The sequence below is a fragment of the Rhinolophus sinicus genome, linkage group LG18 (assembly GCF_036562045.2).
Source record: "Rhinolophus sinicus isolate RSC01 linkage group LG18, ASM3656204v1, whole genome shotgun sequence".
In the NCBI taxonomy this organism is placed as follows: domain Eukaryota; kingdom Metazoa; phylum Chordata; class Mammalia; order Chiroptera; family Rhinolophidae; genus Rhinolophus; species Rhinolophus sinicus.
Genome location: NC_133767.1, coordinates 1,142,934 through 1,169,446, shown reverse-complemented (window position 1 = coordinate 1,169,446; position 26,513 = coordinate 1,142,934). Strand labels below are relative to the sequence as shown.

The 26,513-nt window shown below is 52.7% G+C and overlaps 1 protein-coding gene across 2 annotated transcripts in view; it reads left to right on the top strand.

Annotated features, from left to right (window-relative positions):
• Positions 1 to 26,513, top strand: part of PRKCB (protein kinase C beta) — a 214,530-nt gene that overhangs the window by 180,114 nt on the left and 7,903 nt on the right. For both annotated transcript variants that reach the window (XM_074322927.1, XM_074322926.1), the window contains exons 11-16: positions 1,563 to 1,654; positions 2,773 to 2,835; positions 7,073 to 7,211; positions 10,481 to 10,561; positions 10,832 to 10,939; positions 15,338 to 15,478. In XM_074322927.1, the coding sequence (XP_074179028.1) occupies positions 1,563 to 1,654; positions 2,773 to 2,835; positions 7,073 to 7,211; positions 10,481 to 10,561; positions 10,832 to 10,939; positions 15,338 to 15,478 (624 nt within the window). The remainder of the gene's footprint in view (positions 1 to 1,562; positions 1,655 to 2,772; positions 2,836 to 7,072; positions 7,212 to 10,480; positions 10,562 to 10,831; positions 10,940 to 15,337; positions 15,479 to 26,513) is intronic.

Here is a 26,513-nt window from a genome sequence, read left to right as displayed (position 1 = left end):
AAGACAGGACGTCATTCCTTGGCGTAGCAAACCCTTTGATGGAAGGCGAAAAGGCAGGTCTCATGCAGATGCTGCCCAAGGACTGTCACACACGTCTGTCCCCTCAAAGCCCCACAATAGCAGCAGGGTTCCCTCACTATCCATTTCACAGGAGAGGGGACAGATGTCTGGTTAGTTCTGCAAATACGCCCAGCTACCAGGGAGCAGAGCTGGGCTCCACAGAAAGTCTCTGGCACCACTCGCTGGGCACCTACTGTGTGCTGGTCATGTCATGGGGATGGTGTCATGAGAGACCACTCTGTGCACCTACTATGTGCTGGTCATCACACAGACCTTGACTTGGAGGGGTTCACATCCCCCTTGAAAGACGTGGGGGGAAAATCCTGAATGGGCTATAGATCTTCTAGCCCAAATTCTTCCACTTCTGGATATGCCCTCCTAAGCTACTGGTTTTCAAACTATAATCATTCATTTTTTCCCCCCTCCTCACTGTATTATCTGTTACTGCGCACCTCAAGGCTCGGGGCCTCAGAACCAAGATAAACATCCACTGTCTCCGTCTCTGTGGGCTGGGAGTTCGGGAGTGGCTGGTTCTGGCTTCGGGGTCTCCCATGAAAGTTGTGTGTCTTCCTGGGGGAAATGTCTGTTCAGGTCCTTTGGCCACTTTTTGATTGGATTGTTTGCTTTTTGTTCTTGTTGAGTTGTATGAGTTCTTCATGTATTTTGGATATTAGCCCCTTATTGGAGGCATTGTTTGCAAAGATCTTCTCCCATTCGGTTGGTTGCCTCTTTATTTCATTCATGGTTTCTCTTGCTGTGCAGAAGCTTTTTAGTTTGATATAGTCCCGTTCATTTATTTTTGCTTTTACTTCCCTGGCCTTTGAGGGTCAAATTCATAAAATCGACTCTTGAGCCCAAAGTCCATAATTTTGGTACCTATGTTTTCTTCTATGCAGTTTATTGTTTCAGGTCTTATGTTTAGGTCTTTATCCTGCTCAGTGAAATAAGTCAGATGGCAAAGGACTATAACCATAGGATTTCACTCATATGTGGGGTATAAAACAGAAGGCAACGAATGAACAGAACAAATGCGTAGATACAGACAACAGAAGGGTGGTTACCAGAAGGGGAGGGCGTTGGGGGAGGACGAAGAGGGTACATGGGTCAAAAACACGATGACGGAAGGAGATTAGATTCTGGGTGGTAAGCATACACCATGAAGGCTGGCTACCACAGCCACCTCTTACCTACAGTAGGAAATTACTTAATATTTTCCACTTTTTACTAAACTTAGCTTTATCCTAAACAACATGTCTGTTAAATCACAAGATTCATGCACTAATTACACTTTCCAGTACAAATGAATAATTCAAAAGCAAACTCATGTACCGCCGATGGTCACCTGCATACTTCCAGTGGCACAAATACTGCACTTGGAGACACCATGGGCCTGTCATAGCGTCCTGGCAGTTTGGGTCACAAATGCCAGCTCCTCCCAGTTCTGCTCCCGGACCCGGGAAGCTGCAGAATGCTGACATGCCGTCCGCTTTGCTTTCTTCCAGGACCGCCTGTACTTCGTGATGGAGTATGTGAATGGCGGGGACCTCATGTACCACATCCAGCAGGTCGGCCGCTTTAAGGAGCCTCACGCTGTGTAAGTGACAACGTGCACCGTGCTAGTCCCTTGGGGCCCACGGGGGGCGGGGTAGTCAGTCCCTTTGGATTTGTGGCTCAATAGGGAATTTAGATCTGGGGCTCCTGAGGTGGGGAGACTGAGTCCAGGCCTCTGGAAACGTGGGGTCCCCTCAGTCCACAGGGCAGCCGTCTCCTCCTGTTAGGGCACAAATGTCATCCCGGTTCTCCCCTGCTGCTGGTGAGTCCTGAGATTAGCACCCATCCCCTCGCCTAGGGAGTCTGCTAAGAGCTTACTGTCCCTCTCGCAGGCCCCCAGGGCTCCCCGAGGACCCCACCCTGTCATCCCGGGGGCTTGCGGGCTCCTGGCCCGCTGTCCTCCCACCTGCCGGGTGGTGAGCCTGCGTGCTGGTCGGCTTCACAGTCTCATGCTTCCAAGTCTTGCCATTGGTCTGTCTTGGCACAATTCTAACGGGGCCACAAGGTTGTGTCTCTTTTTCTTCCTGTGGGCTCTTGGCCCACAGGCCTTATCCCGTTGTCTCACACCATGTACGTTATCAGGACTCGTACCAGAATGCCCCAAAGCCCCGCCCAGCCCTCGTGGTGTAACTGGGCCTTCTGGTTCTCTTAAAACCCGTTTCCTCCTGGGCCTTCGTGAGACAGGCACCCTTTCCAGCCCGGCTGCCATCCATTAGCTGTAGAGCTGTGCCAAGTTCTTTCCCGGCACGAAGCCGGAGTTTCGTCATGTAAGGAGCCCCCTCACAGGACTGTTATGAAGTCAGATAATAACCTGTAAGGCTCTAGGTAGGTGATCAAACTTCCACACATGGCGGCTGTTCTTGTTAAGATGGTTTACCTTGTCTGGTGTGAGACTGTCACCCTCCGGCCACACCACCTGCCCCACAGCCCCCCCTCCCTTACACAGCGCTGCACCGTGTTCCAGCCCCGGTGTCCTTAAGGCGGCTCGTAGCCGTCCAGAGCCCGCTCACCCACCCGCACGACACGCGCGGCTGCCGGTTCGTGGTGGGACACGCATGCATCCATGTCTTATACCCAGGTCAATATTATATTGAGTTTGCAGAGTTGCCAAGCAAATGACGTCCTTGAATTTCTCCATCACTTTTTATTTTTAAATTTCAGATTTTATGCTGCAGAAATTGCCATCGGTCTGTTCTTCCTGCAAAGCAAAGGCATCATTTACCGGTACGTGGACGCTTCCGTACGCCCATCTCAGCCCCGGCTCCTCCCTCCCCTGCCTCTTCCTTCAGCTGCTTTTGAAGCTCAACTCCATAGTGGGGGTGGAGTCTCCACTGCTAACTTGGGCATGTGTTCTGCCAGGCAGCGTCGCCCACCGCCCTGGCAGAGTTTGGGCAGCTCTGTGGGGTGCGAGCAGATCTCCATGGACTCTGCCCCCAGTGCCGGCTCGGAGCTCTGGCGTGAGACCGTTCGTTCTGGGGGGAGGAGGCTCCCCGACAGGGCGCAGCATGCCTGTCTCTTGCATATAGGCCCCACATTTGGGTTTGGGGAGCGAGCAGAGCGTCTCAGCTGGCAGGATGTGACAGATCATGTTATTAAGAAACAATTCGTGTTGTGTGGCTGTGTAACTGCAATTTAGAAATGGATCTCTCCGTAGCTTGCCCTGAAAGGCAGGATTAAGTTCAGTGTTTGGCATTTGCCCGTATTTGGGGGAACAAGTATGTCATCGCAGCTGTATGAGTCATACATTTTATATTTTGTGCAAGGCAGACTGTCGGGCTTGAGGCTGATATTTGTCAGCGAGTCCGTGGTGTACAATTCTCCTTCCACCACATGAGTGCAAATGGCAGAGACTGTGCCGGCTGAGGCTGGTTTGTTACGCAAGAGAGGCCACAGGCGCTCGGGGCTTCTGAGGTGCACTTGGCACGGGCGAGGGTCTGTTTAAAACATCGCGACGAGCCGTTCAAGTCCATTTCATTCATTCATCTGACACACACTTATCAAAAGCCTACTATGTGCTCGGTTCTAGTCTAGGTGGGAGGGATACAGCTGTGGAGAAAATAGACAAGCCCACCTGCCTCTGTAGAACGTACATTCTAGTGGTGGGGGGTAGGGATGGAAATCTCACAGATACAGTCTGTCAAGTAGTGGTCAGTGCTTTGGAGAGAATCGAGCAGGGGAGAGGGGTGGTAGGTGGTGATGGGTTGCCTGTCATTCTGCAAAGGGCGTGGGACCCGTGTCTGAAGAGCTCAGGTGGCCTCAGGGCCCTGGGCCTCTGAAAACAACTCCAGGATGTCGGCCCTTCAGGACGTAAAACCCAGAGGTTAGGATTTCAGGTGCTAAGAGCAGGCCTGACATTCCTCCCTTCCTCCTCCACTTGTTATGGGGTTTTTTAAGGGGATACTTATCACTCATTGAAGCCGTTCGGCATCTGAACCATCTGTGTGTAGGAACCTAGACACAGACTGAAAAGGCCAGATATGGGCACAGACTCCCTGTGGGCAGGGCAGCCTCACAACCCTGGCTCAGACACGCGTCACACTCACCCGAGACCTTGAGTCAGAAGTTAGTGACCAAAGAAGCAGAGACTGTAGGATCCAGACCGACCATAGCCGTGAGCTCCATCGAGTCCCCAGACATGAGCGGGGAGGCGGTTCTTCACAGCAACACCCAGAGTCCCAGCGTCAGGGTTCCAGGGGACAAGCGGCCATGTCTGTACCCGGTGGTGGCGTTGGGGCCGTCTCCTCTGGACCAGCTCTGAGTTGCAATTAGGGCTTATTCCCGGCTGCAGAGCTTCCAAACCTGGTTCTCAGCCTCCTTAGCGATTCCAAGAGCTCCCCATTCCGTTTTCCAAATGCCCTTTTAGGTTGAAATCATCAGAGTTGCTTTTTGTTGCTCGCAGTAAAGATCCTCCATTGATACAAGCTTTTTTTGAAATCGATAATCAAATGAAAACCATAAACAAATTACATGACAGAAGATGGATGGCTTTTTCATTCCATCGAGGTTGCCTTCATGATGGCGAAGTCTTTTGAGACGTTACACACCCCTTCCTTCTTTTTCACTGAGATCTCTAGTTAATGGGACAGTTCTTAAGTAAAGAAGAGAAAGAGGAGGTATGTCAGACTTGCCCTCTCTGAGGACCATGGCCGGGGACACAGGCTGGGAGGAAGACAGAAGACCCTTCCTGCCAAACTTAGTGTCTGATTTACTGATTGCCATCTCTGGAATGTGTGTTCGTTTTGCCTTTGATGAATTTCTGAAAGTGAAAACAATTGCCCCAGCCCCCTTTTGAAGCATAAATGAGGGTTTATTACATTGAACAAAAGAATACAGTGAAGGGTGTGGCTGGTTAGCTCAGTTGGTTGGAGCATAGTTCTGGTAGCACCAAGGTTGCTGGTTCGGTCCCCGCATGGGCCACTGTGAGCTGCACCCTCCTTAAAAATAAAAATAAAAATAGAATACAGTGACTATGAGTGGGGTATCCTCCAACCCCAACACCTGCTGGCTCTTGACACCAGAAGCTGCGTTTCTGGAACAGATGCAGATTTTATCCCTTCCCTCGTTGCCCCAGCCACTAGTTTGGGGGCATGTGGTCAAGTTGGGAAGGTCATCAGTGCCTGTTAATCAAATCACACACGGACCTGGTATGTTTAGGTGAAGCAAGTTGCTGCAATGCCCAGTATTTCTAAGTTCCAAGCTGGCATTCAGAGACCCCCAGGGCTTGTAGATAAGCATGAGGGCTGGACGTGGTAACACCATGGACAGCGCCAAAGGTGGTGGAATGCAGCGGTCAGGTGTAAATGAACCTCCCTTTGGAAGACGACCTCAGAGACACAGACAGGACACGGCAGGATGCGTTTTCAGGTTGTATCTCATAGTTGAAAAAGATGACAGCACCTCAACTAAAGCTAACTTAAGTGAAGAGAGGCATTTGGGGGCTGACATAACTGCTAAGTCCAGGGGACAGATCTGACTTCAGGCCTGAAGAGAGCAAATGATTTTACCCGTGTTTGCTTGATCACCAGCCCTTAGGCTTTGCTTGATCTATACTAGCTTTCTTCTCTCCATCTGGTGACCTGTGGCACTTCGAGACTTACGTTCTGCCACCTGAGCCCTGAGCAATGCCAGTGTAAGAAGAGCTCTTATCTTTCCTGACGGTACCAGCAAAAGTGCCAGGGCTAACGCTCGATGGCTTTGATAAGCTCCTGCTGGGTCGCATGGCCATTCCTAAAACCTGACCACCACCAACGTGACGTGGCTTGAGAGCCAGGGGAGGAGGTTTCTTCAAAGGAATATCAGGATGCCCTCATCCCAAGATGCTCGAATAGGCAGAGACCACAGGTGTCCACACCCAATGCAAATGACGATGGGTAGAGATCTGAAATGAACACAGATCCCTTTCCCCCTCAGGAAGTCGGGCTTCTATTGGGGTTGAGGGAGTCTGGCCCATAGATCTTCCATGCCCATTGGTATTGACTTAAAGAAAGTGTTTAGGGAGAGGAACGCGTGTTGCTATTGGAGTCCTCCTATATGCTGGGACTGGGCAAGGGCCCCCCGAAATAGCGGGCTCTTCTTATCAGCACAGAGGAAATAAAACAATGAGACTGCAGCTCACGTCCTTTTGGTTAAAGCTCACATGTCACCTCCTTAGGTTCTCGGTGACACCTGTTCAAGGTGACCTCCCCCAGTGACTGTCTGTCTCATCAGCCTCTTTCTTGTCTTCCTGCCACTCATCCAAACCTATAAGAATCATGCCTACAGATTTGGCTACTTGCTGTCTTTCTGTCTGTAGTGGAATTTAATCTGAACAAGAGCAGGACGCTTGTTTATCTCGTCCACAGCACAGGCCCAGCTCCAAGCAGAGTGCCTGTCACATAGTAGGTGCGCAACAAATACTCTTGGATTGAAAGAATTCCTGGAAATTGCTAGTTATGTCCTAGAAACTGGCCTAGGAGGGCTTGGAGCACTTGGACCTAAATAAAGTTCCCTCAACTGGTTTTTTTCCTCCATGAACCTCAGATGTAAAAGAATAAATAAATAAATAAATAAATAAATAAATAAATAAAATTCTTGAAACATATGTCTTCCTCTGCAATATAAGGCATCCCTCAGTTCTGCATGTCAGCTTATGACATGCCCTTGGATGCAACAACCCTCTCTGGACACTCTGACCTTCACTTGGCTTTTTGTGGCACTCTCTTCCCAGAGCTGGGGTCTCACTGTGCCCTGGTGAGATACTTGGCACGGCTGGCTTTGTAGAAAAAGAAAACCACGGGTGTGCGTGGACCCTTCTCCATCTCCCTGCCAGATCATAAGCTGTTGGAGGGCAAGGGCTGGTTCATACTCCCCTCGGTGGCCCCACAACCCCTAGCACGCTGTTCTGTACATCGATGCGTGGCTGTTGGTCGACTTGAAATAAATAGCTTTTAATGACGTCCCTCAATTCTTATGTCCACCCCAGTGACCTAAAACTTGACAACGTGATGCTGGATTCTGAGGGCCACATCAAGATCGCTGATTTTGGCATGTGTAAGGAGAACATCTGGGATGGGGTGACAACCAAGACCTTCTGCGGCACGCCAGACTACATCGCCCCAGAGGTGAGAGGTGACGAGACACCTAACACGTGTCCATGTTGTGTCGATGTCCCCCTGCCCCCTCGACGGCCGCGGCAGAGCTGGGCAGGGTCCAGGGAGATACCTGGCAAGCACCCCTCGGGCTGGCCCTTCTTCTCTCCTCTAGAGCATTCCTTTCAGATTCCTTGCATTAGTCCATGCAAATCAACTTAGCACACATCCAGAAGCTCAGGCCCAAAATACATCAAGGTTTGGGAGAGATTTTAAATAAAACTCAAAAGAACCATCCACCATACATCAGTGAAATCCTTCATCAAGCTGCTCTGGCTTGTGGCCATCTGATCCCTCCTAATGATGACATGGAAATGTTTGTTAAGAGGAGGGAAGGAGAGAGAGAGAGGTCCTGGGCTGACGTGGGCTGACATACGACGCAGAAGCTGTGTGCTCATAGGTATGTGGTAGTCGTGCTGCGCCCGGGAAGATGCACAGTTCTTCTTGTGCCACAGAAATAAATGAAAGGCCAGAGGTTCCATTCTGGTGCCCCTCGCTTCTCAAAGGAAGTGCTCAGTTGCAGAGTGGGTTTCCCCAACACGTCATGGTACAAAAATTTGTGCCAAAAAATAGCTTTCCTTTTTCCCGGGATTGGTGCAGAAAGGCTACTTTCTGTGTGGCATGTGACTGGGCTTTTTAAGGAACTGAGCGTGCGGCAGAGTCTTGGAAGTGGACATTCTAGAATTCCTCTTGACTGTCCATCACTTGATATGTAACAACAGCAGCGGGAGGCCCCCTGTAACTAAAGCCCTTGGCACAAAACTTCAAACCTGCAATCTCTTTTACCAAAGCGGTTCCCCTTGTAGGAACCTGGTTACACACACACACACACACACACACACACACACACACACACACGGTAGAAGGGTATGTGTTTAAAGTCCTTTCTTCATTGTAGCACTGCTTTTAAATAATCAACAATAGGAGAGAAGCTCAGTGACCACCCCTAAAGGAATGGTTAGCATCAATGTGCTGCATTTATGTTAGGAAAGATCGCGGTATGCAGCCTTCCGAAGGGCAGTACCTCTGTACGTGCTCACCTGGCCAGTGGCCGTTGGTCGGGGACGGGCCAACAGACAGAGTCATTCATAGGATGGAAGTGCCAGCCACTGACTCAAAAGAGTGAGTTAGATACATGTGTAGGGAGAGAGAGATAGAAAGATCGCTGAGACATATTGTTAAGAGAAAAAAAATGAAGGTGCAGACTGACAAATGCAATATGATACCATCTGTGGCAGAGAAAACCGCACACAGAACACTGCCGTGTCTTTCCTGAGTGTGTATGTAGGTGTGTAAGAGCACAGAAAATCTGTAAGATCACAGGTGTTATAACATTGGCTCTTTCGGAGGATATCGGCATGGGAAAGGGAAATTGAGCCTAATCGGTTTAAAATTTTCATAATGTCAGTGCAGTGTTGTATTACTTAATTAAAAAGTCATCCTTTAAAAGGTTTTACCCTTTCTGGGAGTTCTCCCGACGTGGCATACCTCGGTATCATGACTTTGTTAGTGAGTCAGGACCTCAGACACTAATCCTTGAACTGCCATGAGTTCAGTAAGGTCTGGTTCTCAGCTCTTGCTGCCCACGCGTCATCCTGCACGGATCCAGTCCCTGTAGGGTGGGGCCCCGAGCGCGGTCCCGAGGAGCCGCCCCTCCTCCAGCCTGTGATGGAATGAGCTGCAGGTCCGTCCTTATCCTGGCTTTGCCGTCAGCTCACCACATCACCCCTGGCAACTTCTTTCCCTTCCGCAGGCTCTGTTTCCTTTGTAGAAGGATTAGCTTGTCACCAGGATCAAATAAGACATGAAATACTTTGAATGCGTGAAAACACTTTCGATGAGAAGGGTTCTCACAGAAAACTCTCCTCCAGCCTCGGGCAGTTATTTCTTCTCAGAGGGCGTTCCTAATCTCAGAGCGGAAGCCCAGTGGGGACATGGCGTTTGATAGACGGGCCCAGCTTGTGAGGGACACTTACTGAGCAAAACCAGCCATCACCGTGTAGTCACAGCAGATGGCATACCCGGGGAGAGGCACTTGTTTCTCTTCCATCCTCACAAAACCCTATGACATAAATATTATAATAAACTTCCTTTGGTGTTTGAAGAAACTGAGATTTGCCGAAGTCCAGTGACCTCTCAAGGTCCCACACTGGAAAACAGCAGGCAGGATCCCCAGTCTGGACTGTTTACCCTCGAACCCCAGCCTTTCACCTTTGCCCTGTCACCTCCTAACCCCGTCGATAGTTTTACACCCTACATTCTAAAACCTGGGGTGGTCGCAGCTACCGTAGACTCTGCCGTGCCCTGGCAATTTGGTAATAAGTGTATCAAAAATCCTGAAAACTGTACATACCATTCGATCCACCAACTCTACTTCTAGGAATTTATCTTATGAAAATAATTGGACAAACATCCAAACATCTAATTACAAGGGTCTGGACTGTAACATCAGAAGAAACCTAACCAACTGGGAATTGACAAAATAGATTTTGGTGGAATGCTGTGCAGAGGCAAACACTGATTGCGTTGGTGCATAAATATTAGCCCAGAAATTTTAAGTGACAAATACTTTATTAAAACTTCACATATTAAAATGTTTGTTCATGTAAAACACATACATACACACAGAATTCAATGTGTGCTAATAGAAAGGAACGTAGAAAGAAATGGACCAAATATCAGTCGTCATTTTTCTCTTGGTAAAGCATTATTGGTGATTTTCGTTGTATTCTCTTAGCTGATCTAAGTTTTTTAAATAGTAAAATCTTAATACATGCGATTACCTTTTTGAACTTAAAAATTTTCACTTTGGTAAATAAAAGCACGTGAAATGGGCCATCGTAGCCATTTCTGAGTGCACAGTTCAGTAGCGCTAAGTACGTCCACACTGTTGTGTAAATGAGCTCACTTTTGTGCTGAGCAGCAGACAGTGTTTCCTCTTAAAAAGGCCACACTCGCTGCTAAAATTAAAAATAACACACCACACTAAGTGCTTCGGAAAGGCAATGTGACATCCACAGATGGTCCCCCGTCTGCAGGTACCTCTGTAAAGGTTATCCATCTCCGGAAGGTAAAGAAACAGCATGGGTGGACGCCAGGCTCCCTGTGCGCTCCTTTAGCCAGGGGCCCACGGCTGGGACTGTGACGGCAAAGGCCGCTCCCCCCAGCCCCCGCCCCCAGCTTGGTCCACTGTCCTGTCACGGAGCTGCATGCCTCCCTGATGGAATGCCTCTGTTTTCCAGATCATCGCTTATCAGCCCTATGGGAAGTCGGTGGATTGGTGGGCGTTCGGGGTCCTGCTCTATGAAATGCTGGCTGGGCAGGTAAGCGACTCGTAAGCGATTTGTGAGAACAGCCCTCCCCGAGCCCCATGTGTGTGCTCTCTTTAGAAGCAAGTCTTGGCTCGATACCACGTTCGTACATCTGAACCGCTCTGACTTGCACGGCCTTGGCTTACCCTCGTCTGCTGACCCGTTTCCCTCGGCCCCAGAATGAGGCCTCCTGTGGGCCCCAGGGAGGAGGCCCTGTGGGTGGGGCAGCCATGGAGCTTCGGGCAGGAGTCCCCTCCTTCCATCCTGCCCTCTGTCCCACAGGCGCCCTTCGAAGGGGAGGACGAGGACGAACTCTTCCAGTCCATCATGGAGCACAACGTGGCTTATCCGAAGTCCATGTCCAAGGAAGCCGTGGCCATCTGCAAAGGGGTGAGTGAGCCCCTCAGCTCGGGGGCCAGACCCCACCTACCAGGACAGCCCTCCCCCCACTTGCCAACCCCAAGCGCTGGCTTGGACCTGCTTCCTCCCAGAGCAAAGGGCTTGTTGGCACAAAAGCGCCCTGGAGGTCTGCCCGCAGCAGCGTCTGGATGCTGGTGGGCCCCTTCCCGCTCAGGCCCCAGCCTCTGTCCAGCTCAGGGAACACTGATCGAATCAGTGAGGTAGGAAGCGCAGAGACGTCGCCTGAGAATGGAACGCACCGGCAGGCGTGCCACGGCTCAGCCGTCAGTGTGCCCTCTGCTGCAGGGGCGTGTGGCTCATACCAAGGAAGGATTGTTTGTGGTGCCCTGTTGTCAGGCCAGGACCTGGGCAGGTCCCTGGAGGTCAGTGGCCTTACCTTTGGCGCCATCAGGATGACCTGACGTGCTTTTTCAGCACGCACAAACCTCCGCCTCATCCCAGAGGTGAAACCTGGGCATGTGCATTTTGAAAAGGTCCCCATGTGGCTTGAAAACCTTATGCCTTTAAACGTATTATCCAAATGTGGTAACTTTTCAACTCTGATGAAAGTGTGAAAGCAACACTGTGAGATCCCCAGAGAACGTGGCCCAGAAATGCTGCCTTTTCAAGGCATTCACCTCCCAGCAGTCTGTGGGGCGGGCTGCTTCTCAAGGTTAGACCACGGCCCCGCCTGCGTGTGGGTTCCACCTGTGTGTCTGCAGCAGCCAGGGCTGTCGGTCCTGGATTCAGGGGTGTGTGCACATCTCCCATTGCCCGACCAGCACTGTTCTTCCTGTCAGAAGCCGTGTGAGCTGGGGTGAAAGAACACGGGAAAACGCAGGCAGCTTGGGCCAGCCGCTCCGTCTACAAGCACCTCATCCCTTGGCTAGAATCCCCACTCCTAGCGAATCACCGAGGCTTTGGGTTTCAGCCGCCTAGGTTCAGATGCAAATATCCTGGGGAAACCATGGGAGAATAGTCTCTGTCTCTAACATCTTCCAGTGAATTGGCGGGAAATGTTTTCTTTGAGGGTATGAGGCAGAGACAGAGAGCTGAGACCTCCAGGTTGAGTAGGAGATTCAGGCTTGTAGGAAAAGGGCACGGAGAAAGCTCAGGCGGGAGCCCTACGGACATTTCGTGGCGGGGAGGGACAGCGAGGAGGTCATCCCCTGAGCTTTTAGTTTAGTGTTGGCAGCATGTAAAAGTCAGGGGGTTTCCCATAAACATTCAGCCTTCCAGTTTCTCTTCAAACGTGCGATCTCGCCATTCCTGCCAAGTGCCGGTCACCTGGATAGAGCCAGTGCACCCTTTCGGGAGGCCGTGCCCTCTCCCATCCACAGAAATCCCCATCTGTCCCCGTTCCATCTGGGCTCCAATCCCGATCCCGGCGTCAGCAGCCCTGTGACTGCCAGGGAGTTATTGAGAGGGGGCGTGATGGCCAGTGTGCACGTGGGGTCCTGGGTGAGCAGAGGGGTTCGCATCTTGAACCACTTAGGACAGCGCAGCGCTCAGCTGCAGAGCCGCCAGGCTATGGGTGGTGCTGTTTCCAATGCTGGCACCGCCGTGGTACCTGCCAGGCTCCTCCTGGCATTTGAGTGCATCCCCACGAGCGTTTCCACGGGGGGGATTCGGGCGCTCGGTCTGCAAACCTCCACCCCTTTGCTTCCTCAGAGTGTAGTCTTGAGCAAGTTACTTTGCATCTCCAGGCTTTTGTTTCTTCTTTCTCTCTCTCTCTCTCTCTCTCTCTCTGTTTTCTTTAAGTCTGTTGTTTCTTTTTAATTTTTTTAATTTTATCGTTGACATTCAATATTGTTTTATCTTAGTTTCAGGTGCCCAGCACCGTGGTTAGACATTTCTGTAATGTCAAGAACCCAGCTGGCACCATATATAGTTATTGCCATATTATTGACTCGATGGCTTTCGTTTCTTTATCTCTAAAAGTGGGATAATGATAGGCATCGAGTAGCGTTTTCGAGAGCGTTCAATGAGGTGACATACGAGAAAGCTCCGCGTGGGGTGTGGGCACACAGTGGGGGCTTAACACCTGCTCAGGACCTTCCCCTGCACAGCTCCTCGGGGCCGGGACGGCCGGAGGTTCAAAGTGGGTCACGGAGAAGAGAGGGTTTCCAGGTCAGCTGCATTCAGCTTCCACTCCAATTAGCAACATCCATGACAGCACATTTCTGTTCATTTAGGACCCAAAACCTTCAGGGTTAAGTGGGGTGGCTTTCTGACGATTGGGTTTGGGGACCTTTCTGAGTTGAGTGGGCTGAGTCCAGTGTGGGCTCTTTCCTCAAGGCTGAGCCTCCAAAGAAGGGGTGACATGACGCTCAAGCCAACAGCCCCACCTTCCTCCTGCACAGTAGGCCCCAGGGGACGCGTCTGGGAGTCGATCAGAGTCGGGAACACTGATTAGATCCAGCTGTCTGCATAGCTTCAGGCACGTCAGGCAGAGCCAGAGCCAGGCAGACGGGACTTGCGTGCCTGCAGTGGCTTTCCTTCCATGGCGTCCTGCTGCTCACATGAAAATTGAGTGAGGCTTTTGAAAACATTCTCATTGCAACCGAACACGCCCTTTCTGTATTCAGCCCACTAAAGACCCCCCACCCCCCAAAACAGTCAGTATGTTTTTGCTCAGATTGCCGCTCCCACTTTGAACAAACTCAAAGCAGACAGAAGCCCACATGGGCCGAACGTCGGGCGTGAAAACAAGCAGAGATTAGAGGAGGGGCCTGTAGGCATGGGGGGGTCAGGCAGCTCTGTCCCACACACAGCTGTGTGACGCAGGACAGGTGACTGCTTCACTTTCTCTGCGGGATGAGGGCTGTGGTTGCTGAGACCCCAGAGTGTTGTGAGGTGGGAGGGGGGTGGGTTGGGACGGCCCTGACGTGGGATGCACTCAGGGCAGGGAAGACATTCCTGCTGTGATGGTACTCGTGGCATTCGTAGCCAGGATGTCCCAGCCCTTCTCTCCTCCAACCTAATCCTGCACAAATGTCAAGGCTTGGCTCAACCTTCCCACCCTCCATTAACCTTTGCGACCAGGCCAAGCCACAAACACATGCCCAGGGCTCCCCCGTTGCGCTTCAAAGCCCAGGTTTTGCAGTTAGAGGCGGAATCCAGTCCCAGCTGTGCCACTTCCTTCCTCTGACGCCTCCCTCTCTCTGAGTGTCAACTGCCTCGTCCTTCAAATGGGAAAAGGAATCTACCCAACGCACTGGGTTGTTGTGGAAATTGGGCAAGATCGGGCCTGTGACTAAAAAAGGAGCTTAGCACCTAAGTGCCCGAGTAGTTTTCTCCTAGAAGATGAAGCACGTGTGGAACGAATGTGCTTGTCTGTATGTGTGCACGGGGGTGGGTGGTTTCTGATGAACGGAGATCTTGGACGCAGGAATCGTGCTGAGCTGCATGTCCAACACAGTCAGTGTGGCTTGCGGGCCCCTGCCTTTCCATCATCCACAAATCCTGGGCCCACGTCTAAGGCTTCTGACGCCATAGCCTCTTGTCTGGGAAGGCCCTTGGACGCCTCTGTCCCGGTTGCTTTTGTTTCCCCGTTTGATGCCCTCTGGTCGGCATTGCTTTTTTTTTTTTTTAATCACCGACTCCTCTGGCTTCACTACGTGCATTTGCTGAAGTCTTGAGGTGGAGATATTTTCAAGCCGCTTTGAGATTTGTTTGCGAGAGGAAGTCTGTCTGGTTTCTTTGTGGAGCATCTGTTCATACTGTCATGGAGCACGGGCTCAGAGACCCAGAGATGGAGGGCTTTGATGATTAAGTAAAATAAATTGAACCCCAAAGAAACCTCAGCGGAGTTTAGTATCGTGTGATACAAGAGAAATGAGCTGGGCTAGGCTTGGGCTATTTAATGAGCTTTCAGAAAGTAATTACTTGAAACTTGGGCCCAGGGGACGAATATTTTTTCTTCTGCTTTATCATTTCCACAAGGGCTTTGCTGAGAAATGCCAGTATTGTCTGAATGCTTCTGCCTTGGCCTTGGTCAAACTCCGGTTGCCTCGTGGGGGAGGAAAAGTTGAACAGGTTGACACCCTTCTCTTTAAATGTGCCTGTAATTGCATAACACGCATTCTTCAGCCAAAAGGCATCGTGGGCCATTTCTAACGTGAAGTTCGGGGCCCCCCTTCAGGCTTAGGTTTGATTAACCGTGAGTGAGCTTGCTCTGGGACATGTGGCTACAGGCCCTCCTGCTGTAAAGGCCTGGCCAGGACATTCTTGCTGGGAGGAGAAGCAAAAAGCAGAAATGAATTGGGGCTCTTCAGGGCACTTTCGTCCCTAACTCACTAGAGGAATCATTGCTGCATGTCTCACGCGGCTGCTTCTGCAGTTCATTAGACACAACGTTTCTCTCTCTCTCTCTCTCCCCCCCCCCAGCTGATGACCAAACACCCCGGCAAACGCCTGGGCTGTGGCCCCGAGGGCGAACGAGACGTGAAAGAGCACGCGTTCTTCCGGTACATCGATTGGGAGAAACTCGAGCGCAAGGAGATCCAGCCGCCGTACAAGCCGAAAGCCGTAAGTAACCCGCTGGCCGTCGGCCCCGCGGGCCTCACCGAGTCTCCCTCCCGGGGCAGTGGTGCTCGCTCGCTGCTCTCGGGGGGGCCGATTGGAGGCGACCCCTGGAGTGTCACATGTCTGCACAAAGTCACTGGGTCCAGAAATGGCGATTTCCATCCACGCAGCCCGGCCTCTGTAAATGCGGGAGTGACAACAGATGCCGAGTTTCTGTTTTGTCGATTCAGTTATCGTAACAGCCTTCGCTGGCAGCTTTTGGGGAATGGTCCTTCGGTGAGCGGTGTGCAGGTCCATTTTCGGACTGTGACAAAGCATCTCATCTCGTGCTTTCCTTGGTTCAACTGTGTCATTCTCTCTTCATACTGCCCCTGAAAAGGTCGTGTTGTTTATCTCAATAGTATTTAAATTCGATTCTGAAGTATACACTGCGTCTGAGTCAGTAAAGACGGCACCCCCACCCAGCTGGCTCCCCCGAGCTGCGCAAGAGAGGCAGGCAGAAGCCACGGCTCACAGACCTCCGGGAGGCTGTGGGTACAGCTATGGCTTTGATACAACTTTCATAACGTAGCAATGAAAGTCTCACGTTCCCACCATTGGGCGCCGAGGGAGGGATTTCCACCCCCAAACTCTCGGCAGGGAGTACTTGTCAGCCCCCAATGAGTCAGAAGTGCGATTCTGCTGCGAGGGTTTTCTCTGTTAGATTAAGTGGAGTGGAGACCTGGTGGCCTCATGACGGGCTATAAAGCTGCCGACTGAAACTGAACCGTGAGCCTAACTATCGTCATTGACACCAGAAGTTGTAAGGCTCTCGGATGTTAGGATGAAGAAAACAACCATGATAATGATAGTTATTTCAGATTAATTTCTTGGCCACTCATGATGCGCCAGGCACCATATGAAGCCCTTCACATGTAGCATCTAATTAAATCCTAATGACGACCTACTATGCCGGTGCTGTTAGACCTCGTAACGGGGGAGGAAACGGAGGTTCAGAGAGGTGAAGTGCTCGGTCTGCGATCACTCAGCCAGCGTGTGAGGGCGCGAGATACAGACCGTCCGGCTCCATCAGAGGCGCCAGGCAACAAGCAGGCAGAAAGCCTCCTGCTGACTCTCACGTCTCCCCAGACCTGTGCACCCCAAAGGATTAGAACGCAGCACCCCTGGCGGTCCTGTTTCTCCCTGGACACCACCTGGGGTTAGGAAGCCAGTCTCCCTCGTGGCTCTTCCCGTTGTTGCAAACGTTTCAGCATCCCCAGGAGGCCACCCCGGGGCCTGTTCTGTCATCCTTCCGACGGTGGCCGGTGCTGGCCCTCTGCTCCCACATCCTGTAACTGCCAAGCAAAGCGCCCCCCTCCCACATGCACACACACACCTGCAGGCATGTCCCATATGCCGTCACCTCCAGGCGCCTGTTTTCTCCAGGTCATCAGCATCTGTCTTAAAAGGCGGATACAAGGTTGAGCCTAATGCTCCCTCAGAGAACACAGTGGGTCCGACAAACAATCTCTTGATATTTTCTGGAGCTGCGGGACTTGGCCGAGTCAGTTCCCCTCTCTGCTCCTCGGTTTCAGCGTCTATAATCCAGTGACGGTACTGGTTTCTCCCTCAGAGGGCCGTTATGTGCAGAAAGCACTCAGTACGTGCCTGGTACATAGTAGGCACGCCGAGAGAATTGATGGGGATTTGTGGTGTCACGTTGGCCGCTGTCTGGGGTGCAGCGTATTTGACGGGCAGTGTCAGTCCTGCTGAAGCAGTTTCTGAAGGTCCCGTCCGTGTGTCCACATGGGGCTGGGTGGAGCCCTGCCGGCAGACGTGGCATCATTACGTTTGTTGAACCATTTGGCAAAAGGTCCGACGACAGCCTAGGAGAGAAGACCAGGTTGTCTGTTCTGGAAACTGGGAGCTTGGAGGTGGGCACAGCTCATGTGGGTTTTGTGCAGCTATTGGTGATGTCTCCAAACATGGACCCCACTGCGCCTCACTCAGCCAGCGGAAACATGCAAACGCTCCCGGCCCCACCGGCACTGAACCCAGTGAGTGACATTTGGGGTTCATGCTTTCGTTGTAGGGCAGTGGTTTCTGACATGTGGTCCCCTGACCAGCTGGGTCAGCATCTCCTGGGGACATCAGAGTTCAGAGGGGGGCCTCCAGGGGACTCAGGTGCCCGCCCGCTCCAGGCTCAGAAGTGCCTTCCGCGAGCCAGCTCTGCCCTGCCCCACCCTCATCAGGATTTTTATGTCAACTCTCACTAGTTTTTGTTATATTGGCCACAAATTCGTAAACGCAATTCAGACCAAATAAAAATACATCCACGCGTCATCGGTGGCCGTGGATTGTCAGTGTGTAACCTCTGGGGTCGTGAGGACTCAGAGTCACGTTGGCGTTCCGCCAGTTGCCATGAGTTCTGCTCATTCTCCGCCAAGTCTCCTGGGACTGGTCACTCTCTCTTTCAGGGCCCTCACAACAACCCCATGAAACCGGTGCTGCTGTGGCCTCCTCTGTTCACCTGAGGAAACGGGCTCAGCCAGGTTAAGTAACCTGCCCGAGGTCACACAGCTGGGAAGTCCGAGTGCCCATGCAATTGAAAGTCCTATTTCTTTACCTGCAAAGCCCTTCCTCTTGGCCTCTACAATGCTTCTCCTCTCGTCTCGTGCGTGGGGTTTGAACTTCTCTGAGTCCAGTCCTGAGTTTAGATACTTTCCTGGGGGATGTTCTCTGTGGAGTGAATGTCCATGAAGGATTCTGCCGTCCAACCCTGTCCAGGGTGTAATTCTTGTCACAATGCCCCAGAAAGCTGTTGGCCAAAGGGGGAGGCAGGGGACTTGAAGAGACGAGCTCAGGGAGACTGAGTCACGCAGAAAGAATGCGAATCGAGGGTCAAATGGACCCAGGACGCAGACACCAGCCTTGCAGTTCAGCAGCTGAGTAAAGACAGGCGAGTCACTTGGCCCCTCTGTGTCCCCACAAAAGCAGGCTGTCCCATCGCAGGTCCAGTCCCAGCTGGCAGGGAAATTAAGGCCAGTGGGTACCCCTGGGTGCGTGGGTGGGTGGGTGGTCCCAGCTTCCTGCACCCTCCCTGCACCTTGTGTCATCGGGGCCTCCTTGGTCTCCCTTCTGTGTGTCCCCCCTCCCCTCCTGCTCTGAACCCCTGTTTCCCCCTTCCCTCTGCGTATGTCCTCTGTCCACTCTGCCTTCAGCCCCCCTCTATATTAACCAAAGCTCGTATGGTTACAGATGGGAACCTGATTCCAACTGGCATTTAAACAGCAACAGAGTTTTTTGGGGTGTTCGGTTACGGCTGGATCCAGGGTCCCAATAATGTCCAAAGGAGCCCGTGTTCTCTTTCCCCTTGGGCTTGCCTTCCTCTGTGTGGGTTTCATTCTTCATTCTCAGAAGGCTTTCTAGGGCACGTGGCTACTCCAGACTTACTTATCTTAGCAGCTTCTGCCAAAAAGAGCTTCTTTTTCTTAAAATTCCCAGCAGCCTGGATCGCAGTCTTGCTGGATGAGCTGGGCCCGTGTGGGCATCTCGAAAGCCATCAAATGCCAGGGGCATGAGACGTGCTGACTGGCCAGGCCTGGGTCACCGGCCAAAGGACTGGCTGTCCCCCGTCTAAACCAGATGCCTTGAGAGAGGAGGAGGGGTGCCAGAAAAAGAGGCAGGGCCCGCTGAGCGGCCACACCAGCAGATGTCCCCTCTGACGCTTCCTGTCTCTCCACCTCAACACGGAAGCATGACGTCTTTGTCTTCTTAAAAATCCCTGCCCTCAGACGTGGGGTCCCTCCTCCCACTCCTGAGCTGCTGCCCCAGATTCTCGTGCACACGCTTCTGAAAGAGTCGCCGGTGTTTGCTACCCCCACTTCATTACAACCCGTATCCAGTCTGTCCTCAGGTCACTGCCATCGGCCTTCCGCCCCACGCGCCACTGCAGTTTCCCTCCCTGAGTCAGCTGTGACCAAAACTAGCTTCCTCTCCTGGATGTGTCTTATCTTTCTTGACCTTCCCATATCGTTGGGTGCTTTTATCTTCCCTCCTGAAAAACAAACATCTGAAAAAGTGAAATATTTAAGCGGCAGCAGAAGCTGTGCAGTGACGTGAAGGCCCCCTGACCCCCTGGCTTGGCTCCTTGGTTCTGCCTGGACTGACGCACTGAGCTCACGTTCTGGTGCGACCTTCAGAGATGTGTCCGAGCACAGAAACGGCCACAGCACATCCCGTGCTGGGAGCGTGCTTTCATTTCTGTGCTTTGCTCTCTCCCTTCCGTCTCACGTTGTTTTTATCAGCACGCCGAAATCGGCTTCATTCGTTAAATAGCTTCCTGGGTTCTTGGACACGTGCACGTATCTGCAGGAGAAGTGCAGACTCCTTCCCTCCTTTCGCAGCCCCTTTTGTCCCTTGTTTTGGTGGCATTGCGCTCGCGGATGTTCCTTTCACCTCCACAGCCGCTCCTGGTGGGAAGACCCACTCCATGGCGACTTCTGATGTCAGTGGAATTTGGAGGGTGGAGACACGTCCATGACCTAGAAAGGGACAGAAAAAAGCGTATTCCTTGTATATTTACAAGTGCAGTTTCTTAAAACAACCATACAATGCTCCCAACCAGGGTATGAAAAACAGCAACTCACAGGCGGTATGTGATTCTGCTTGAAATGTCTTTCCAAAGAGTGAGGCTTGGGCGGGAGTGGAAATGTGTCCCTTTTGCCCCTGGACACGTGTCTTTTCCTCTCTTCCTGTAACGGGGAGACCCAGGGGCTGGCTTCACCTTCCGGCTCCCTCACTGTCGCACCACCTTGGTGGGAAAGGTTTCGTTTTGTGTGCCTGTAACGACAGCGGTCATAGCCTAGGGTAGATTGGGGTGTCACCGAGCCTGCAGTTCCCCTCTGTCCCCAGAGCTCAGCCGCACCCATCAGTCTAACTCACTGGACAGGGGTAGCTACCAGCTACCACGTCCATTATTTTCTGTGCGTTTTATCGCGTCCCCCTCACCGCACAGCACAAGGTAAGTCCGTTGGCCGTGACAGGAAATGGCGTAGGGAGCTTAGCTACACGTATGGCTGGGGGCTGCTGGTGCTACAGTCGGTACCCAGCTCAGCTTAACTTTAAAATCCACGCCACCCTGTCAAGGATAGTTCCCGAGGCAGTGGGACATCATGGAAAGCCAGACTTTGCATCTTGGCTCGTCTCCTCTACCCTGTATGACCCTGACCAAACCAAATTACATTAGGTGCGGAGAATCCTTTTCCTGCCTAACTGTCAGACCTGTGAGAATCACAGCTGTGGAAACACAGGCAAATTCAAGGATCCTTCCTCTGTGTGAGCTCGTTGATTTGAAACCAGCCACATGGGCTCCAGATGAATCGTGAGGAATAGATCAGAAAAATATAAAACTTGGTTGACATGGGAAAATGGTTACCCTGTGTTTCGACTGGGTTTTCAAAAGCAGGCAGAGGAATCATGAGTCCACCTTGGTTTAAAGAGTAAAACACACCCATCCATCTATTCACTGAGCCATCCTGGGTGCAAACCAAAATGTCACCGTCCGAAAGACAGCGGGGTGTTGCAGTTACAAAGGGGTGTGCTGTTTATTTCTCTTGGCGCTTTCTTGCCACTTGTGTGTTTGTTTTGGCGATAAAGGCGGGAGCGTCGTGGAAGGGTCGGGATTGGCTGTCAGGTCGGGGTTATCGCACAGTCACGTACTGCGCTTCCTGACCCTGTTCTCCTGGTGCAGCAGCTTTCCTAGGACTGGGGGGTGACTGAGTGAGGTGATGCTTGCAAAGCACCTGTGCAGTATCTGGCCGGTGGTCAGCGCGTGACACACGCTGGTATTCGTCCATTCGACGAATATTGAGTACCTACTGTGTGCCGAAGGCCGTGCTCGGTCCTGGGAACGCAGTGGTCCGTGGCCGGACGGGGCTGCAGCTCTCATGGAGCTCACAGTCCAGACAGACAGCAGGTGCGTGAGGAAATGAGCGTGTGGGTGTAGGCCTGGGGTGCCGGGGTGTTTTATTTCCGATGAAAGAAATGGACAGGATGCCCTAATGGAATGAGCTCTGCATAGAGGTGATGGCAACAGCTTCGCTCAGGAAGTGGCATTTAGACTGAGCTCTGGAGGGAAAACAAAACATGTTCTTTTTAAGCGAAAGCATTTTGAACATAAAGTGAAACATGCTACCAAGCACCAAAGGCCCCTGCCTTGCGGACTTCCTGCTAAACAGACGAGGGACCCAATACCCCGACGCTAAGGCACCTTCGCTATTCGTAGACCAGGGGTTTCGTCCTTCTGCCAGAGGCCGATTGTCCTGAGTAGTGTCTCACTCTGCTGGGCAGCAAAGCCTGGGCCACCGACAGCTTTTGGAAATGATCAGATGCCTCCCCCGGGTGGGTCCCTCCTGCCCCCGAAGCATCAAAAAGACCCCGAATGTCACCAAATTTGCACATTCGAAAAAGAGAAACTCCCTTGTCTTTTTACTTGGCTTTACCTGTCCTGTGAGCTCTGGTCTCAGTTCCCCAGGGTGCCCTGGTGTCTCCATGGCAGCCGGGCAGGGAGCTTAGCTCCCCTGAGGACCTCAGCCACTTGATCAAACCCGGTTGGGCCAGGAACAGCATGGGACAGGCCTTTATCCTGTTCTCCAGCACCTCGCCCATCCCGCCCTCTCTTTGCTTGTTTCTTCCCTGAGCGCTTCCCTTCCCTCCTTCAAAGAAGCACTGCCCTTCCTTCTGCTCCCACTCAGCTCAGATGTCACCTCCTCCAGGAAGTCTCCCTGCCCTTCTTAGCATCCTCGCCTCTGAGCTCTGGGGCAGCACTTGTCGCCTGTGCCTGGCCCGTCTGCTAGACCGTAAGCTCCGTGATGGCAGGACAGGGATCCCTCTGTGTCATCGCATTTCCAGTACCCAGCATGTTGCTGGGCCGAAGGGGCCAGACCTGCTAAACAGTCACCTTTGTCACCCTCCCCTGGTGCTGAAATACACACGAGGGCAGCCACTTGGGAGACCTGAGCATTTCTAACTGAGATGAAGGACGTTTAACAGCATCAGGCAGACCTTCACAGCTGCGCTGAGCGTCCCATGCTCTGTATCTCTATTTTCCCTCTTTCTACTGCAATAGCTTCCTCGTTTAAAATGGCTTGTTTTGCTTAGTACAAACAACAAAAAAAACACAAAAACCCACCTTATTTTATTTAAATTTTTAAAGCACAATCAAGCAGAGAAGGTCCAGGAGGAAATGAAATAATCTGTCACTGTCCCCAGTGTCTACAAGCACGTGTCGTCGGCACACAGATGTTACGTGCACATTTGTGTACATAATTTATAGGATGAGAGCAGAGCGTCCACCGTTGGCAATGATACGGAGCTGTGTCATTTCATATTCTTCTGCATCTTCTTTTAATGTTTAAAGGGGTTTTGCATAGCGATACATGAAATAGATGCATCATTATTTATTTAGCTCTTTTTCCCTCTTGGTTGATAGCGGAGTTCAAACTTTTTCTGCCCCGCTAACAATTCTTTGATGAACGTTCTGTGTCTTGATGGGATAAACACAGGTGTATGGGGGGGCGGGGGGTGGGGATGGTCCAGGAAAAGCCTCCTGGAGGAAGTGACATCTGCTGAGACAGAGAGGCTGTGGAGGAGTCAGCCAGGTGAGGGGGGGCTGGGAGGCAGGTGTCGCTGGCAGAGAGGAGCCTGTGGCCCCGGCTGGGCGTGGAGGGCGTGTATGCAAGCGTGTGCCAGGCCCTGGGCGTTCCTTACAGCTGCAGGGCCTGTAGGGATGGGGGGACTTGGGCTGGAGGAGGCGGCCTCTGAAGGGACTGATGACCAGGCCACCAGAGGCAAGTCCTGCGAAGCCTTGTCAGCCGCTGACCAGGGCGTGGGATTTGGGGACTGGCCATCGTCATCAATCAGAGCAGGAGAGGGACGAATTCAGGCTGGCGTCTCTGAAAGCTCCTGCAGGCTGCTGTGTCGGAGCCAGCTCCACGTTTGACAGCTGGACTCGGAGCTGTGATTAACGCAATGAAAGAAAAATTAGAAAGAAGCGGAGACAACGAAAACCCAGCTCACAGGTCACAGCTCACAGATCAGCGTTTCCACCTGCCTAGGTTCTTCCATTCAGGGGCACAACGGAAGAACAACTCACCGTCCTGACCCCCTCTCCAACCATGGAGGACGTGCCATCTGATTCAAAGAACCTGGGTGGTTTGGGCCCCCTTCTCTGTTCCAGGAGTCCCAGCCTGATGACAGGGAGAGGGGTGGGTTTTCTTTCAGCAGCTCAGCGAGGGCCGACGTCCTGCCCAGGACAGCCTTCCAGGACAGCCGGACAAGCAGGTCCGCTCTGCATTTGGAGTTTGATGCCACCCACTGAGCTGCCCACTCCCCAGAGCTGATGGGGGCTGTGCCCTCCCCGCCCCCATGGGGCTGACGTCTCCATCTAGGGAACGTTCCTGAAGCTAATGGGCAGCGACAGGGCCCTTTGAAAACACAGAAGTGCTTCGGGAGGCTGTGGTCAGCCAGCCCTAAGCTGCGTATTAGGGAAATCATGCTCCGTCTGTCTCTGCCCCTCGCTGAGCCCCTTCCTGCACCTCCTCTCTGCTCTCTCGCTCACAGGTCTCATTGTTCTCCGAGGCCGTGGGGGAGGGATGGCAGAGGAGGCTGCCGAGCTGCCAGAAGCTGTTTTTCTGTTTCCCATCACCGCCTCTGGGGAGCCCCGGCACAGCAACAGCTTTCTGCTGTGGCTGGGAAATGGATGGTTTTTAAAGAAAAATGGCCCCTGAAGACTCTCTGTGTCTCAGCTCCCATGCTTCCTATGCTGGCTGGCTGGCTTGGGTCTCAAGGCCAAAGAGAAAACCCGCAGGGTCTTCTTTGGGCCGTGCCATCTCACCCGGGCACCCCTTGCGTTTTCCTAACTGCCTGGCCTCTGCACCCCTTCCCCACAGCCCAATCCCCCATCTCTCCTGGGGAGGATGGCAGCTGGCTCCTGCCTGCCCCAGGGCCTCTGCCACCAGTCTGGCTCCCACTTCTCTTCAGTCCCCATGTCAGCCTGGGGACTCCCGCTCCATCGGTGTGACATCTCCACTGGGCTCTCAGACGTATCGCAAATGAAACCCATGCTCCGTCTCCCCCTCGCGTGCCCCACTCACCAGGAGCTCAGCCAAAGGTCTGGGGGTCACCAACCAGGCCCCCTCCTTTTCATCCCTCCCCCCACATCTGATCCATCCGCAGATCCTGTGAAGCCCAAATTCCAAATGTAGCTTTCGGGTCCCCCACTGCCACCTTTCTCCAGGCCGTCATCGCTGGCGGGGTTACTGCAGCAGCTCCCTAAGTGCCACCCTGTCCCCACCCTTGCCCCCGGCTCCTATGTTCCGTGCCCGGCTCCCACCTCAGAGCGTGCCCCGCGGCTCTCAGACGCTCCAGAGCTTCTCCTCAAGCTGATGGGAAAACCCTCTGTCCTCGCGCGGCCAGTGAGGCCACCATCTGGCTCCTGGTGCCCTGTCTGAGCCTGTCCCTTGGTCACTGCTCTGGCTTCCCTGCCCTCACTGTGCTTTGGTGACTCTGCCGGATGAAGTTCTGTCTCAGGGCCTTTGCACTGGCAGTTCCTTCTGCCTAGACCGCGTTTCCTGCGGACGATCCAAGGGTCCCTCCCTCACCACTGAGGGCCTGTGGACAGGTCGTCTCCCCAGAGCTGACCGCCTTGTTGGAAGTGGCGCTGTTGTCCCTCTTTGTCCTGACCTGGCTTCATTTTTCTCAGTAGCGCTTATCTCTGCCCAGCATTAAATACATACTCACATTCACAGTTATATTTTTATGTGTTTGTTACCTCTCTTCCCAAGGAGAATGTAGGTCCCATGAGGTATCGGTTTTGTAGAATTCACTCTTAGCACAGGGCCTGGCACACAGTAGAGACTCAATAAATATTTGTTGACTGAGAAACTGAATAAGTAATGAAAGAATCTGGTCACTAGTCCTGAGCACACCGCCTTGACCCTGAGCGTCTGTTTTTTCCTGGGTGTGTCCCCCACCGGCCAGCAGCAGAGTGTCGCCGAGGGGGGTGGAGGGGGGAGGGCATCACTTCTCATTTCCTGAGACCTGCAGCCAGGCTATCAAAACAGCCGAAACAGTGTAGCTTGGAATAACAAATATAATTCTCTAAGTCTAACATGAGCCTGTTAAAGATGCAAGACTGTTTCCTCAGTGTTTACAACTTAAACATCCTGAAAACACCCCGTCGTAGGAAACATATGCTGTCTGGAGGGATGTGGAGAGTAGAAACAAGGAACCGATAACGGAGTAACGCTGGCTTACAGCTCGGAGGTGGTGAGCAGCCACCCACTGGGTGCTAAGCCCTGTCCTGGGGGCGCACTGTTCGTTTCAGGTTATTCTCATCACAACCCCACGGGAGGAACGAGAATTGTCCCCAATTCACAATAGAGACGTTAAAAATCTCACCTAGAGTCGGTCACACAGCTGGTGGGTGGCGATGTCTGGATTCGAACCCACATCTCGGGCTAACTGCATTGCTTCCTTCTGCCCAGAGCGGTGGGGGCTCCCTGAGAGCCAGTCCCCTGCAGACCCCCTGCCGTGACCACAGGGCTTGACAGAGGGGCCTGTAGTGCTTACCTCCCGGCTCCAGGAGCTGCAGTTGGGAGCCCCCACCGTGTGCTCATCTGTCCCCTCGCTGTTGCCAAATGGCACGGCCCACTTGCTGTGCCTCTCCCGCCTGGCCTCGCCGAGGTACTGCTGCTGTTACAGGACCCTTCTCCGGTTCCTCTCAGTCCCCGGCTTGTCCGATGGTCTCTCTCGGTTCCTCTCCAAGTCCTGGGTCACTTTTCTCCTTGTCGCTGGCAAGCGGGGCCCAGCTGCCTGCCTCACAGGTGGTGTGGGAGCCACTTCGCAAATGTCAGTTGCCTGGAAAGTACTCGGTGGTTTTCATTCCTGGCGTTACTATCTCTCTTGCACCCTCCACATTCAGTCCGTACTGTCTTCTTCAAGACCTGTCCCCTGAGCTCCGCAATCCAAACGTCTGACGCTGTCCGGTCACCTCCTC